This window comes from Chionomys nivalis, chromosome 2 (genome assembly GCF_950005125.1).
Source record: "Chionomys nivalis chromosome 2, mChiNiv1.1, whole genome shotgun sequence".
NCBI classification, from domain to species: Eukaryota; Metazoa; Chordata; class Mammalia; order Rodentia; family Cricetidae; genus Chionomys; species Chionomys nivalis.
In genome coordinates this window covers 48,199,782-48,217,978 of record NC_080087.1, presented here as the reverse complement: position 1 = coordinate 48,217,978, position 18,197 = coordinate 48,199,782, and the positions used below count along the sequence as shown (strand labels likewise).

Below are 18,197 nucleotides of genomic sequence, written 5' to 3'. Positions count from 1 at the left end.
TGGTACTTTTTAAAAGTAAGCCAGGTTTGTGGAACAGAAGAAAATGTAAAGCTTATTAGTTTAGCCTAAGTTCCCTCAGAAAGTAGGCAGAAGTGTGTGTACGGCTTGATTATTAACAGTGCATTTGCATAGAACAGTAATGAGACACAATAAAGGGGAAAATAAACCTTTGAGAACCTTAAGATATAGCCATCTCCAGAGACTCCACATAGCTTGCATGCATGAAGAAGGAAGAATATGGCATTGTTCAAATGCACTAATTCCTTTTCGCTGTCTGCTTATTCACAAGTGCTTAGCAAGCAGGTTGCCACAAAGGCCCAGCCCTCCCTGCAAGCTGAACATCTGCAGGGAAGAAGGCATAAGGTACATCGGAGGAGCCTGAGGCTCAGAGCCCCTGAGCTGGGCCCACATAACACCGAGCGTAGTTTGTGTAGAGATGTTCACTGTAGATACCACGGAGCTGGATTGTGGTCATGGACTCTGCAGATAAGTGAAAACCAAAAGAAATCTGACAGTTGTAGAAAAGGTACCATACACACAGGTCAGTCATATATCCTTATTTTACATGGAGCACCCCAAGTGCAAAGTGGGAGATAGTAAAATCTGTGGTGCTTACATGTAATGTGGAGCTGACAGGGCCAGAAAGTTCCAGCTCTCTCCTTGAGCTTTCTCTTCTTTTCAGTGGACACAGTGCATGAAACATCCATGAGCATCTGTGCCTTGTCTTGTGGTGCTAACATTTAAATATCTCCTATACTTAGGATACCATAGATATATGACAGGAAGGCCTTCTGGTGCTTACTTGATTTCTTCTAGTTAATGGCAAATCCAATTCAAAATGATGCCACAGAGCCAGTGAACAGATCAAGCCCAGGACTTAAGATTTGAAAAGAAGAAATCCCAGTCAGTGTTAAACCTCTCAGCATTGCATTTGTACTTGGTCTAATAACACCTTATATAAAAGTCGACTAATCTTGAATATAGTCAAAACCTACTTAGCACAGAGCTTCTTGGAGTCAATGGTCTACCAACACGAATCTTACAAAAAAACTTAGTAGAAAATGTTTCTTCCACATTCAAGTGGCATCGTTTTTACACAAACATATACTTAAATATTCTTTATATATTTGCATCTCTGAATGCTTGTACTAACACAAATCTCTTGAGGCTTGCCTAAGACTCATTATCAGAATGAAGACACCTCCACAGGAAGGTTGATTTGCTCTAATTCAAGATGATGGCATAATTATTCCACTCTCACTGCAAAAATTACAGAGCAATATAATTATATAACATTGTGTTGACATTTTCTATACCTTTTAATTATGATTAGAAGAAACGGGATACAATGTATGCTTTATTTTTAATTCTATTGTTTAGAATGTTTAATTTGTAACAGAAGCATACCCCCCCATCCTAAATTCTGCTTCTTTAACACAACACAGTGGTGCTGATAATGGACATGTCAGTATTTATGAGTACAAGCTCTGTTCTAACAGGTATTCAGTTCCCAGCAGCACCATTTTTCCTGAGACTCATGCATTTTTCATTGTCTAGTTCGTCTGAATTTAAAGTGGATGAGATGTCCTTTTAAATGCACAAACAAAGACAATGAAAATGTGTATCATAGCCTCCTCTCCATTTCTGCTACTAAAATTATAGGAACTATGTATCTTCCGTTAGAATGCATCTGCTGTGCTATTCTATGTACAGCATGAATAACCAAGAGCCCGCTGTGCAAAATTTCACCCAGCACCAATTTTGGCATTTTTTTTTTTTTTGCAAGATAGCACCTTTCTGGGCTTGCTCAGAAATGCAGTAGAAAATAGCTTATTAGTCTCAGTTTCTAACTGGCAGATGGGTTACAGTAAAAACAAGGATGTTTTCTGTCTCATTCTGGTAAATTTTCTAGCGAGGATAAGATGCCACCATGGTGGTCTTCTAATGCTATGCCCTTCCCATACACAGACCCTAGCTCCCTCAGACATGCCTGTATTCCTTGTTGAGTATCTATTTTCTTCTGTCTAGCAGTCATCAGACTTTAGGAACAGAGCATGGGAACTGTTAAAGGTCATTCATTCCTTTCTTCTTGGGAGCTCATGAGCTATACAATACAGTCAACATAAGTAGTAATAGGAACACTTGCCTGAAGACACTTGACTCGGCCTTGGGGAACAGGAATGGCTAATGAGATACTTTCAAGACAACTTTGTATGTTCAGGTCTTGAAGAGTTACGTAAAGGACCCACAGAGCAAGGGTACTCAAGAGAAAAACCTGAAAGGCATAGAATGACAGTAACCAACTCAGGGGATCCTTTGTGTTGGAAAAGACAGATTTCCGTGTGACATGTCACCATATACATTCATCCTGTGCCAGTGGAGAGCAAAGAGTTTGATGGAGACAAAATGGCAGAGCAGAGGCTGGAGTTAGTAGGGTGCCAGCAGTTAGGTTTTTTGGGGGGGTTTATATTCACTTTATTTTGATATCTCTACTAAGTCACTCAAGCATGCAGGTGACATCTATCTCCTTTAGTCAAGAAAGGACTCATGAATTGATCTGGTAAGATATTCCTTGCACTTTTTCCTGATCCACATCATGTTTATTAGCATGCCCTATAAAATTATAATTTGTATTCTCAATCCAATCACAACATCAAGGCTGAAAGACATGACTGTTAATTAAAAGAATAGCTTAACACGGTGGGTCTGCAGCCTTGTTCTGATAAGGAAACAAGGACAGGCTTGTGTTGAGAGGCACACATTGCAGGTACCTTGGTAGAAAAGCTGTTGTCAGTCAGTCTGACTAGCTGTGGCTTTTGTGTTTACTGTTTCCAGTATGTTTCTGAAAACCAGTCTGCTAGGCGAGTCTGGGCTCCACACACTCTCTAAGAACAGAGAATATTTTGGGCAGCTAATGGTAGCCCTGCATAGTAATTCAGAAGTTAGGTTTTGCCTAGGTTCTACCTAATGTCTTTCCAGTATCTAAATTCAAAAGGGTACCTCTTTGACCTTGAGCTGGTGCTTTGCCTCTCTGTGGCTTAGGTCCTTATTTAGCAAAAGGCACAATAGCAACATTTGCTGTGTAAGATTCTCCGAGGATTAAAGAAAATAGTATAAAATAATCCCAGTGCTTTTAAAATATGAATTATTAGGCATATTTCCCTTTATTTTCTATTTTTTTTTTAACTAAGCTTCTTGGAAATCCAGTGCCAAAAATTTGACTTAATGGCCTCTCAATGACAGACTATATCTTACTCATTTTACATGTCTTAGTATAGCACATAAAAGGCTATTTTATAAGATGTTGTATGCAGTCAGTCACATGATAGATTAAAATTCTGTTTTCTTGTGTAAGTATTCTGTAAGATGTGTGGCTTGATTTATGATGCTACCAAGGTTTTAAACATGATTGTTATAATTTAAGTAGGTCATATAGTGTTTTAACCTTCTCCAACAAGAATGTACATTGCATATGCTGCACTTTCTAGACCATACTCAGCAACAGAAACATCCATTTAATACACTAGCTGTAACTTTGTCTATATCTCTTCCACTTTAGTGTGGGCATTATTAGGCAAATGATAAAGAATGGCCAATCATAAGATTACTACCAATCTACTGCAAATTAATTATCTACTATGATTAGTGTCGTGCTACATGGCAATTAGCTCAAACACCTTCAAAGAAGCCTTTAAAGACAACATCTTTTATTTCTCACCACTTTCTACCCATGTAGTCACAATTAATGATCTCACCCAAGAAACTCTCTGTACCCTAGGTTCCCAAGCCATGTATTGACAGGTAGGATTACATGAAATTAAAGTGATTCCATACAACAAAGGAAACTATTAACAGAATAAAGAGGCAGGCTTCCAAATGTGAGAAAATCTTTAACAGCAACATTTCAGACAGAGGCTGACACATAAAATAATAAAGAACTGCTAAAAAAAAATTCCAATCAATAAATGTGGCAAGGAACTAAGCAGAATGTTCTCTAAAAATGAAATACAAAGCTAGGATGTAGCTCATTTGGAAGAGCGCTTGTTGAGTTTGCATGTTAGACTCTCAGCACTGCAGAAACAAACAAAAAATCCTTGATATGTTAGCATACGTAAATTCAGGAGGATCAGAAATTAAAGGTCATTCCTGACAATATAATGGGTTTGAGGCCTTCCTGGGATTTGTTAAGCTCTCTCAAAGAAGAAATATCAGGAAGAGAAGGCGGGAAGAAGAAAGAGGAGGATGAAACAGAAGAGGCGCGGGAGAAGGAGGAAGAGGAATATGAGAGAAGAAGATCACTGTTCACTGTTGAAATATAAGTAGCCCCAAGAGTCTGGAACTCTGGCTTCATGGAGGATTGCCATGGAACTGGAGAAGCGGGCGTTAAAGGCCCAGAGGCCACTGAAGAGAGAACATTAAGAACGTCATTCCAGTTGCCATATAACCCCTGGAAAGCCACGTGCCCCAAAGCAACACCATTTTGTTCTTCTCATAACTCTCTTCCTTGAGCAGCAGCCTCTAGGGATGGCTCCTCTCTCCTCCTTTGTATAGGCTGGCTTAGTATGTTGGTGGCAGGAGACGCCCAAAAACCCCCATTCTGTTTGACACAGAGGCTGCCTGGATTTCTCCCTTTATTTCCCAGGTGTCTCTCGGTATTCAGCAGGACACCTCAGGCGTCTTACTGGGAAGCTGTCTCCTCAGAGGAAAATATGAATTGCTGCAAAACTTCTCAAAGGCTATGCCCAGCAGGCCCATGGCTTCATCTCCTCTGTACTCGAGTGTTCAAAGCAAGGCACGATCAGCCTCAGCTTCCAAAAAAGGAGAAATAGACCCAGAAGACAAAACTAAACAAAAATCAACCTGTGTTTGCCATAGTCTTTGTGTTTATACTACTGCTTTCTTATATTATATTGCTGTTTCTACAAATAAACCAGAAAGATCAAAAGAGACTTTCAGAGGAAAGTCTGCCTCCTACTTCCAGAGGCTTTTTTCCCACGCGTGTGTGTGTGTGTGTGTGTGTGTGTGTGTGCGTGTGTGTGATGACTACAAAGCTTGTGTGGGCATTTCATTTCCATGGAAACTGAACACTCTGACTTTGCCTCCAGTCCCCACTTCAGAAGTCTACAAGAGCATTGCCTATGAAAACAGCAATGAAAATATTTGCATAATTATTATGCTACTGTAGTCCTGAGTCTATTTCAGGAATAATCGTTTTAATATACAGGCAGTTGTAACTTGAAAAGCAAGGGATAAAGACCCAATGTGCATTAAAGCTGCTTAGGGCAGAGTTCCGGAGGCTAGGAGGATACGAGAAGTGGTCCTGCTGGATTTCCAGAGGCTTGTTTAATCATTCCATCGGGGAGTTTCTTGAGTCCGGAGTTTGATCTGTAAAGCAAAGGATTGCCTTTATTGTTTTATTGTACACACAGATGATGTTGGAATATGCTTCCTATTTGCCAGGGTTGGGCATGCACCCAGCATCATTACGGCACAGTACTGTGGAAAGCATCAAGATGATAGCCCTTGCACAACAGCCTCTGGAGTACAGTGATTAGAATGAAGCCAGGTTCCCATGCAGAGGCTCGATCTCATAACCAGGTTTTGCTTTATCCTCATTATGTGTTCTGTGGGCAGATTAATTAAGCATGTTAAGCATTAGTTTCCATCTCTACAAAGCCTCAGTAATAACTGCACAGTCCCCCAAGCATCGCTTCGATGGTTACAATAGGTAGTACTCACTGCCCTTAACTCAGTGCCTGCTAGAAATTATCAATGGAATTAACTACTGTTGTTTGCACGGACTTCCTGATGACACTACTGTGTTTCTCTTCATTTCTCAGGGAGATGCTAATCTCTGTGGCTTTGGGCCAAGTATTATCCCTTCTTGTTTGTGGAATCGGCTTGACCAGCAAGTACCTGGCAGAAGATTTTCATGCCAACACTCCAGTCTTCCAGAGCTTTCTCAATTACATCCTCCTCTTCTTGGTCTATACCACTACCTTAGCCGTCAGACAAGGTAAGCTGTCCCTGAGCCCAGGAAAAGGACTTTTACAACCATGTAGAAGAACAAGAGCTTTGACTAGATATCATTTCATCACTAGTAACACCAGCAAGATGATTCATATCCCCAGAACTCATTTTGTCATTTTATAGTAACACTGCAAAGAGAATGAGGGAATATATCACAAAGAAGCATACATTGTGTAAATTCAGCAAAAAGTAGGAGATATATGCGTTGGAGAAAAGTACAGTTACTCACAATTTGAATTACTTTTAAGGCTTTTGTTCCTCGCAATGAATCTAAATAGAGTGGCCCCTAAAACCTGGATCAGGCCCAGTGCAACTCTCCTAAAGATGCTAGTCCTGAGCTGTCTAAGGGAACTGCAGACCAATATATGTTCTTTAGGAAAGTCACATAAATACTAATAAAAACAACTCGTGTAACAATGCAAGAGGAATAAAAGAAAAAGAAATTCTCAAAAATGGCCAAGTGTGGTCCTATTTTATACTTAAAATAATAAGGCAATAAAAACAAGTTTTCCAAGAGTCAATATAAGAAAATACATTTTAAAAGAGTAGGTCTAATAAAAATTCCTTGGGAGGGGGTGCATCCTAGAGAGCGTTCAGAGCACTATGAGTATACTATCAAACTTGACAAAATCCTTTAATTGACAGTCCCATAAAAAGCCAAAAATTTCCCCTTAAATTGTAGCTGTTGACCAAGTCCATTGTAGAATAATCACTAATAGGTTTGAAAGTAATCGAATATTTTAATAACAAAGAACAGCATGTATATCGCTAAATATATCAGGTTTTTTTTGGAGACTGCAATCTTTAATTTCAAAAAAAAATATGTAAGAGAAGAATCTGTCTGCAGTGGCAGTAACATGAATTTTCAATATCCAAATTTTGTGCAGTTGATCTGCCTCTTCTTTTTAATTGTTTTTATTGAGCTATATAATTTTCTCCCCTCCCCTCCCTTCCTCCCCAATCTCCTTTTACCCTCTTCCATGGTCCCCATGCTCCAAATTTGCTCAGGAGATCTTGTCTTTTTCTACTTCCAATGTAGATTAGATCCATGTATGTCTCTCTTACTGTCCTCATTGTTGTCTAGGTTCTCTGGGATTGTGGATTGTAGTCTGTTTTTTCTTTGCTTTATGTCTTAAAGCTACTTATTAGTGAGTACATATTATATTTGTATTTCTAGGTCTGGGTTACCTCACTCAATATTATATTTTCTAGATCCATCCATTTGCCCGCATTCAAGATGTTGTTATTTTTTCCACTGTGTAGTATTCCATTGTGGAAATGTACATTTTTATTATCCATTCTTAGATCAAGAGGCATTTAGGTTGTTTCCACATTTTGGCTATGACAAATAATGCTGCTATGAACATAGTCGAGCACATGTCCTTATGGTATGATTGAGCATCCTTTAAGTATATACCTGAAAATGGTATTGCTGGGTCTTGAGGTAGGTTGTTTCCTAATTTTCTGAAAAATTGCCATACTGATATCCAAAGGGGCTATACCAGTTTGCACTCCCACCAACAATGGAGGAGTGTTCCCTTTATTCCACATCTTCTCCAGCATAAGCTATTATCAGTGCTTTTGACAGTTATAAGATGGAATCTCAGAAGTTATTTTGATTTGCATTTCTCTGATGGCTAAGAATGTTGAGCATTTCCTTAAGTGTCTTTCAACCATTTTAAACTCATCTGTTGAAATTTCTCTGCTTAGGTCTGTACCCCATTTTTTATTGGATTATTTGTTCTTTTAATGACCAATTTTTTGAGTTCTTTGTATATTTTGTAGATCAGTCCTCTGTCCAATGTGAGGTTGGTGAAGATCTTTTCACATTCTGTAGGCTGTTGTTTTGTCTTATTGACCATGTCCTTTGCTTTTCAAAAGCTTTTCAGTTTCAGGAGGTCATATTTATTAGTTGTTCCTCTTGGTGTCTGTGCTACTGGGGTTATATTTAAGAAGTGGTCTCCTGTGCCAATGTATTCAAAGGTATTTCTCACTTTCTCTTCTATGAGGTTGTCTTTATGTTGAGGTCTTTGATCCATTTGGACTTACGTTATGTGCATGGTGATAGATATGGATCTATTTTCATTCTTCTACATGTTGATATTCAGTTATGCCAGTACCATTTCTGAATATGCTTTCTTTTTTTCCAATTTATATTTTTTGCTTTTTTGTCAAAGATCCAGTGTTCATAGGTGTGTGGATTGATATCTGGGTCTTCAGTTTGGTTCCACTGGTTTTTCTGCCTGTTTTTCTACCAATTCAGGCTGTTTTCAGTACTGTAGCTCTATAGTAGAATTTAAACTCAGGGATTATGATGCCTCTAGAAATTCCTTTATTGCACAGGATTGTTTTGTCTGTCCTGGTTTTTTTTTTTTTGTTTGTTTGTTTGTTTTTTGCTTTTTCATATAAAGTTGAGTATTGTTCTTTAGAGGTCTGTGAAGAATTTTGCTGGACATTGCTTTGAATATGTACATTGTTTTTGGTAATATTGCCATTTTTACTATGTTAATTCTACCTACCCAAGAACATGGGAGATCTTTCCATTTTCTGGACTATAACAGTTTTAAAAGGCCTTTTTTGAAAATTTAATAAAAACATCACCTACATGGGTAGTAGAAAACGACAAGATCTTCTGAGTAAATTGGGAGCATAGGTACCTTGGGAGAGAGTTGAAGGGGAGGGGAGAGGCAGGGAGGGGAGCAAAACAATGTAGAACTCAATAAAAATCAATATTTCATTTTTACTTGTCTTTATTTGGATTTTTGTCTAGAATGTTCAGTTATACTGACTTAGCTAATAGCAGACTTCATCTTAGAAGACAATAGATCAAAGGTAGCTGGGGTGGGGTGGTGTGATTGCTAAAGGGCCTGCTTTGCAAGTATGAGATCCTGAGTTCAGATTCTCAGAACCTCCCTAAAATTCTGGACACAGCAGCATGCGTCTGAGTAGCACAACTGGGGAGGCAAATCCCTGGAGCTCACTGTACAGCTGACTGTGCAGAATTATCTTTAGATATGGCAAAACACTGTGTCATAAAATAAGTTGGAGAGTAATTGAGCATAGCTTCTGATGTTAGTCTCTGGGATTTACATAAACACACACATGAATGCGTACACGTGTGTGTGTGTGTGTGTGAACACCCCCACACAAGCACATACATTACCCCCTACACACACATACACACAAACACATGCATGCATACCTATATATGTGTGAACACACCCACACAAGCACATGCATAACCTCCTCCACACACACACACACACACACACACACACACACAAAAGAAATTACTGCACTAGTACTCAATTGCCTTTTCAATTTGTTAAATATACATTAGAACCTAATTTGCTTTGCTTTCCCTAAGTCAATGTTTCTGGATTTTTTTTTTCTGTTTTAATATCAATAGCTGTAGCTAGTTTTAAGAGTAAACTGTCAGACTACAAAAGTTACAGACACTAAATCTCAGCTATGTTTCCTCTGTGTGAGCTGGAAGCTGATGAATTTGAATGATAAGTGTGTTGCCCAACAGTTATCCTACCGTTTCTTGAATGGTGCTTCAAGCCAGGAAAAGACTCCAGGAAGTGAAGCAATGGGGGTGGCATACAATTAGTAACTCATTTCTGAGAAACTGTGGGAATGTATCAGAAAAGGAAAGATAAGGGAGGAATGTAAAATTTCATTTGATGTGAGCTTGAATCAACATTAAAAAGAATCGTATTATTTAACCCAGTATAAGGATTATAATTAAGAATAATGGGATTAAATTGGGAACAATTTTTTCCTAATGCTGAAAAAATTTTTCATGTGAAAATGGTGAATTCATCTTTTGTGATCTTTTGAGATCATAAATTGTTTCTCCTCTTTGAGTTTTTGTCTACATTATTTTCTAAGAGTCCAGAGATTTAGTAAAAGTCTATATCTACAACAAATACGCATATTAAAAATCAGAAATAATGATTATAACAGTTATAAGTAAAAACTAGAAAACTGAATGTATAACAAGATTCAGTGTTAGTAATATTAACAATACCATCTACAGAACCTTTATAACATGCCAGCTATGGTGTATTTGATATTCCTTCTTACTCCTTCAACCCAAGGAGATAAATATCATCCAAAATTTTAGATGCGAGATAACCAAGAACTCTGCTCAAGGATGGGAGGTAGGAAAAGGTGGACACGGAAGATAGGGAAAGGTAGACACGGAAGGTAGGAAAAGGTGGACGCAGGAGGTAGGAAAAGGTGGATGCGGGAGCTAGGAAAAGGTGGACGTGGGCGGTAGGAAAAGGTGGACGCCATGACAGACTGGGACTGGGGAGGGGGCCCTTGCTTCTTCTTGTGAAGTTAAGAGGAGGCAGCCGGAGAGATGGGAGACCCTTTAGAACAAAAGTAGACATTCATGTTGCTTGAATTTGAAAACTCTGAACTGGAAACTGGCCTGAGGTGTATGGTATAGTGAGAACAAGCGGTGAGGAGTCTTCTAGACTATGGGAGGAGCATCAGTGCGGACAAGGCAGAGGAACAAAGAGGGTGAAGATGGGACAGAAACCTGGAGGCCCTTTAGAAGGAAAGACTAAAAAGGGCTGTGGAAAACCTTTCTTCGCCGGAGAGAGTCAGTTCTCACAGTGCAGAGCTCTCTCTGGAGATTTCTCCCACCTCCCTGGATGAGCACTGAACTTGCTTGTGTGTCTGTATTTGGTGTTTACTCGTTTTAAATTTCATCTATAGAGTTTTAATAGGCTGGTATTAAGCTAACATCTGGAAATCAACATGGTAATTGCATTAAGTTTGTCTATGCTGAGTCATTTTGATGTTCTGGAAACATAACCTCTGTGTTTAGGAACCTCAAGATTAGGAGAGAGTGTACAAGAGAAGAGATAGAAAGCCTCTATGTAAGGGAGTCCTTTACAACCAGGCTTTCCTTTCTCAGTGTTCTCACAATCTGCAGGTAGGCTCAAGTGCTCACCATTCCATCTCTTCTAGCATAAATAGTATCTAGTTGAGCCTTAGATACATGTTAATATTAATGATACATGTATGCCTTAGAGCACTTGACAGCAAGCAGTTTCCTGATGGTATTTTATTTACTTAGTTTTAAACAGATCTCTGTCAGTGCATTCATACAGCTTCTAAAACTTAAGGTTGTCGTATCTGAAACCCTCTGAGAGTATTTAAGGGTGACATCATTATAAGTAACCTTGCCAAAATTCTGACTGCAAGGTTAGGGTAAATTCTCCCTCTCAAATTTGTACTAGATCAATGCATAAAAGATAAGGAGGTAACAGGTTCCAGTGTAGGCTCCGGTAAAGGTAGTTATGAACTTGCCCTTGGGCACTAACTAATTCCTGGGAAAATGTGGGTTGTGTTGTCTTCCAAAATAGTGTGTCTTGCTGAACAAGTTCTAAACGTGGCCTGAAAGGCTGAAGCTATGCTTTTATCAGTTGGTTCTGAAACTGGGACTCTGACTACAGTTCCTAGCAAAGCCCTCCAGTGATAGATCCCACAGAAAGAAGTGAACTTCACAACTGTGGCTTGCTCTGATGTGTCCAGTTAAAGAATTAAAGTAAAATTGGACGTACTGTTACTTCAACCAAGAAGTATTTGGGAAGTGAAATGTGCCCGTAAAAAACCTGGAAAGCAAGACCCTTAAGACTGTAACTAAGAAAGCAAGTGAGGCTTCAGACCTGATGATCCGCCTAAGAAATACTTGAAGACTCTACTTCATCTCTACATCCTTTGCCTTTTTAAAAATAATTTCAGATAATACTAGCTGAAATTAAAAAACCAAGAGACACAAAGAAAATGCAAATACTATACAACAGAAGCAGAAGCAAGAAATACAACCAGTTTTTGAAATTAAAAGTGATACAGGATACTTTTCTTAACAAGAAAATATAGTCATTTTTTTTTTTGCCACAGTCATCTCTTACCGATTTTAACTATTTGCCAGAACTACTTTCAGTGTAACAGATGAAGTCATTTTATTTACTACCATTTTTCTGTATTTGTGTTTAATTAAGGGAAATAAACAAAGTGAAGTGAAGGCAGTGTGCTTAGGAAGAAACAGGAACACATTGGGAGCTTGAGTTCTTCCTTCAGTCATGGCGTGGAAAAGGATATGGAAGTACGAAATACCAGAAGTATTAGCCACTGTATAGACCCTGGAGTATCCTTCAGGATTCCTGGTGACAGGTCTTAGAAGGGTTGCTTTTTCATTGAGAAGAATCTCATTAAGCTCTTCCAACTTTGAATAAAAAACAATCTTCCAGCTAAAGCAATTCGATAAGCATCTCATTCCTAAGATAGACTTTCACATATTTTCTATCATGTCTTGCTTTGTGTGTGACAATGAAATAAGTCTCAAATAGTGCAATATAACACTCATAAGCAAGCCTTAAAATAGTCATGCGGTTAGAAAAAAGAATGTAGAAGTTCATCTTAAAAAATAGGATTTTTGCTCATAAGGAAGTCTTGACAACTTGACAGCATCATTCTGGGGTTGTCTTCCTCTCTTTCTCTCTCTCTCTCTCTCTCTCTCTCCCTCTCTCTCCGCTTCTGGCACTATTCTACATTTGAGAATCTCTGTCCTTGCCACAGGTAGTCAAAATCCCAACTCAAAACAGTAAAATTAATTAGCGCAAAATCCAGGGTTTCTCTCAGAGCAGAAGACCAAGGATTCCTCTGTGCACCATCCGTTCCCAGTTCCTCACTGAAGCGCTGAAGGGAAGGGACTGCTAGAGGGTTGGCAGGGGAAGAGAGCACTTGGCAAATGTAAATATGGAATCATATGTCCCCTGGGAGCCATGGGGAAACTAGCACCATCAATTTTCTAAGACTACTGGGCTGATTTTTATTGGGCTCTCTTAAAATCTCCCTTGTGGGAAATTACTTGGCGAACTTCCATGCCTCCTCCTTGTCAGGCCACATTTATTTTTACTTCTTAAGTGTGATTGGAGAGCTGCAGTCACTATAGTATAGAAAGATTGCTCTTGAGGGGTTTCTGAGATGAGTCCTCATGGATGCTCCTTGAGAGAAACTTAACATTGCCACGGAGAAGGACAAAACAGGCTTCAGTCGAGGAAGCAGACACATCACGTTAGGAAACTGACAAAGAAAAAAAAGAGTCAGAAGCCACTGCTAGCAAAGCTGCCTGTCAACACACACAGCTCCTGTGTCATGCTGGTGGAAGTGCAAATGGGCCACACTACTTTCAAATGCAGCTTGGGTTGTTGTTGTTATTATTATTATTATGTTAAGCTTGTACTTCCTATATGATCCAACAGGAATTCTCTTCCAAGAAAAATGAAAACATAATGTTGATACACAAAACTATATGCAAACATTGCTTTGTTTATATGTGCTTTTAATTTTTTTTTTTTTTTTTTTTTTGGTTTTTCGAGACAGGGTTTCTCTGTGGTTTTGGAGCCTGTCCTGGAACTAGCTCTTGTAGACCAGGCTGGTCTCGAACTCACAGAGATCCGCCTGCCTCTGCCTCCCGAGTGCTGGGATTAAAGGCGTGCGCCACAAAAACCTGTAAACAACTGGAATGAATGTCCACTCATCTATGGAAAGCTGCTTGTATTGGTGTACACCAATGATCCCGGTATTCATGAGGCTACAACAAGAAGACTGTCAAAAATTTAAGGCCACTTTATGCTAAATAATGATTAACATGCTTGTCAGAGCTATACAGAGATATGCCTTGGCAAAAAAAAAAAAAAAAAAAAAAAACAAGGAGGCGGAAGGGGTGGTGATGGCTATGGTTGCCAGAGTTGGTTCAGGGTAAAGACACTTGCCACACAGGCCTCATGACTTGGGTTCTGTCCCTGGTCGAAGGAGAGAACCAACTCCTTCAGATTGTACTCTGCCCTTAAAATACACAGCATAGCACATGTGTGCTCACACTTATACACACAAAATAATAGATAAACAAACAGATAATAGGAAAATGTAATAAATATATATAATCCAGTCCCACTCCCTAATAGAAAAGAAGAAGGTACTGATACATTCAGCAATTTTAAAATTTTAAAAGCGTTATGCTACATACAAGAAACCCGATGCAAAATTTATACTGCAAGAGGATAATTGCATATTTGGAGAGAGCAGAATAATAATGACAGAAAGTAGATTCATGGTTGGTAGAGACTGAAAGTGAGGGCATTCTGCAGAAGGCACCAAGAGGACCTTTGTCTAAATGGCGTTGTTCTCTGTATCTCGTTTGTGATAGGCAATATATAAGTATAGACATTTGTCAAGACTCTTCAAACCATACACTTAAAGAGATGAGATTTATTGTGCCTCTATTATATTTGATGGGAAAAAGAAAACAGTCCATTCCAACACTGTGGTTGCCTGGCTGGAATAATATATTGTTGAGTTTCCAGTAGGTGGCTGTTCTTTAGGTTACTTACTGATGTCAGGAACTGCCCTTGAAAGTGCCTTCCTTCATTGTGGCATCCTTCTAGAATACCAAGGAACTTGACCATCAGGCTCCAAGTTATGCATTAGATGGTGCCAAATACACACATTCTATGCATATACAGTGCATGCAGGATAAATGTGCAGCAAATAAAGTATCCTATAGCCCTCATTATTAAGCATTATATTTATGCTGCAGTATATAGTCACAAATACAGGGTATTGTACACAAAGCCTTCAATAAATCAATGAATCAATAAATGACTTTCAGATCGAAAGAAATTGAGAAGAATATTCAACACCATATTCTTCTTTTAATACATCCTCATATAAATTCATACACACACACACACACACACACACTTCATTTATCCCATCCTCCTGCATTCCCCATGCTAAATACCTCATTAATGAATACCCCCTTGATTTCTTCATTCCACACAGCATCTAAGCTTGCAGGAAGGGATTGTCTCCCTGTTATATCTGGAGCCCATGTTGACTGTTAATTCGAGAAATCTTTAAGCATTCATCTTTCCATGCTGAGAGCTGGCGAAGAGCAATACTCATTCCTGGCACGGAGCTCCAGAGTTCATGTGGGAGATTGAAGGGTGGTTACAAGATGATAACTGTATTGCCTGAAGCAGATAAGTCCCCTTCTGCCAAAATAGTGCTTTGTATGTAATTAGCGTAAAAATTCAGAGGAATAGAGTTTATCCTTACACTCATCTTTCTCATTAAAAAAGAATCATAATGGAGGAACAAAGTCATCCCCGCAGTGAGCCGAATTGCTTTCCCTAAGTTTTCATTAAATCAAAGACTCAGCAGTTGGGACTCTTGCAGGCACTATTGCAAGCTGCTGCATGGGATCTGCAGGAAAAAAAATGATTTTTCCCCCTCCAAGGATTGGAATTGCATTTTGATTATCTTCAGATCAGAATTCCCTGCCTGTGCACTTTGTGAATGTTCCTGTTCACTGGTTTCTATTTTGGGGGCTTCCAACGAGCTGGGGGAAGATCATTCAACTAGACACATTTAAATGCAATACTTGGAAATGGGGGTTCTGCTGTGGACCAGCATCAGTAGCTATGTGAGGAAAAACATAAGGAAAATAATCTCAAATATGAAAATGTTTGGAACTTATGCTGCTTCTCGTTGTGCTTTGTTTTATTACTTAACAATTCCAAGAACACAGGCATCACTTTATATTACTGTTACCTCCCTAATCAGTTGTTTATAAAAATGTCTTTTTTTCTCTAAGGTTTCTTGTAGTATGTTTTCCTTAGAAGAAATTACAATAGTTCTATATTTGATAGTAAAGACAAAGGCCCTTTTGTGCATTTGACTGAATTAAATATTATATTGTTCATCCTTGATTGTTTGATTAAAAACCTTTCCCTTAACATAAATTAAGCATTGTTTTTCTAATTAGTAGTAATAGTATCATATTTTTATTCAATTCCATTTATGGTTTTTCATAAATTGCCACTACATGCCCATTCTTCTTATTAGACTATTGGTGGGTGAGAAATGTTTGCATTAGCTTCTCATGAATCTTTTCTATGCTCTTTTAAAGCTGTTGCATCTTTTATATAATAAACTTTAGTCCTTCCTTCCCATTCCCCTTTCCAATCCTGATGCTTCTCCCTATGAAACCTTTCAACTTTCATGATTTTTTTGGTGTGCAACCCACTCAGTTGATTTAGTTTCTCCCCTGAGTCTCTCTAGAGATCTAATGTCTCTGTCCTCCAGGAGCCTTCGCACTCATGGGTACACACAAACATATACATATGCTAATAATTTAAAAATTAAAAAACATATTATTTTAAACAATGTGGTTGAGACCTTTCTGAGTTCAATTAAATCAAAATACAAGAGCCGTTGCATAATTTATAGCTCCATAGGGCTGCGCTGCCTCACTTACAAGCTGGAATAATAATGGGAATTTTCTTATGAGTTTCATATGAACTAAATATGTTTTTCTTTGGGTTCACATAGTTAACATATAGTTATCCTCATGTGAACTAAATAAGGTGTGGTATAGATGTGAGGTAAACAGAAGACATTTATGACACACATAAATTTACTTAATAAATAATTAATGTTCTTCCCTATCAGTTTGGAATGTTAGTTTCTTGTTTGATTTTGAGACAAAGTCTCTTTCTGTAGCCCAAGCTGACCTCAACCTTCCACATGCTAGGTTATAAGCATGAATCACCATGACCAGCATATCATCAGTTTGAATTTTATATACAAACCTTTTAATCTAAATAAAATCCCCAGGGAGACTCTGGCCCAGATTCTTGCATGAATGGTCTCTTTCATGCGACCTTGAATGTCAGAGATGCTACTGGTGTGATTTTTAAAGGAATCCAAGAGGAAAGAGTCCAGGTGTTCTCTTCCCACTGTGGAGGCCCATGTGAAGGGGAGGTCACTCATGTGTTGTGACCATTCGAAAGATGCACATGTTTTAACCACTCTACCAGTGCAGAGGTCTTTTTGCCTATGTGGATCAAGTCAAGGGCAAAGTAGGCAGCCAGCATCTTTGTCCAGAAGATCCAGAGGTGTCCTTAGTCTTTTAGCAGAGAGTGCATCTACACAATTCACTGAGACTGGAAAGACAGTCACAGAAGGAACTAGAGGTCAGGGAGTTGGGTTTTTTTGTTGTTGTTGTTGTTGTTGTTTGTTTGTTTGTTTGTTTTAATAAGAAGCTTTCCTTAGGACTTTAGATTGGCATGACATTTTTGTTTGTTTGTAGATAGGTAGAGCTTCCTTTGAAATCTATGCTGATTTTAAATATATGGCCTCAACCTTGTTAGTTTTGGGATAGTGCATTGAAATACAGAGGCACAACTCCTTTCCATCCTGTCTCTCACTCTGATCTTTGTGCGTGCTTCTTATTTCCTCCGTTTCCTATCATTATTCTAGTCTTTTCCTTCCCAGGTAGCTTTAACCTTGACTCAAATAGACATAAACCGAAAGAAAATATTCACATTCCCTTGACAGACACAGAAACGTCATTAGAAATCTTGGACAAAGGAAAGGAAATCCAGCTTCCATTCTCAGCCCATCTTCACAGAGCCTTTCGACGTCACTGTGTTTTGCTCAGTGAAAAGTTGCAAGCGCTTGATGTCTGCTAAAGGATGTGCGAAGGTCGGCTGGACCATTTCCTTTTCTTCCTCCACACACAGAATGCATCTGTGAATGGTGGCCAACAAATGCTCATGTAGAGATGGAAGTAGATCCAGAGCAGCTGGAAAATCAAACTCCGCGGCTGTCCAAGACTCATGGCAGCTTGAGCAGTTGAAGAAAAAGAAATGTGATTTGGTCAAAGCCAGGGAACTGCATGCTGACAACAAAGGGCCAGTTCTTGGGACAAGGGCTGCAGATGCTTTCAAATGACCCTTTCACCATGAAATCTTCAATGGATTCCAGCATGGAGAGCCAGGTCATTGTTTTATAATCAAAATCCCACATTCCCCTTAACAAACTGGAATAACAAGGAGCCTGTCTCGTTTAGGGTCATTTCAGTGAATACCACAGCAATAAATATGCAAGCAGTAACACAGGCTTACTCCAAGGACCAGAATTGTCCTTCAACAAACTCATTCTGAAGATGCCTGGACACATACTACCATTTTCTTTCTTTTTTAAAAATTATTTTGATGTTTCTTGGGGAAGGGCAGGGCAAGATAACTCTTTCTGTTTCAGAGTTCAAAACTAACATCTGTGTGGAAAGGAAGAAA

General features: G+C 38.9%; 1 protein-coding gene across 1 annotated transcript in view; it reads left to right on the top strand.

The window, feature by feature from the left end:
• The window catches only part of Slc35f1 (solute carrier family 35 member F1), a 426,231-nt gene that overhangs the window by 260,611 nt on the left and 147,423 nt on the right, over positions 1–18,197 (top strand). Inside the window, exon 2 of the mRNA XM_057759213.1 lies at positions 5,841–6,016. Coding sequence (XP_057615196.1) covers positions 5,841–6,016 — 176 coding nt within the window. The remainder of the gene's footprint in view (positions 1–5,840; positions 6,017–18,197) is intronic.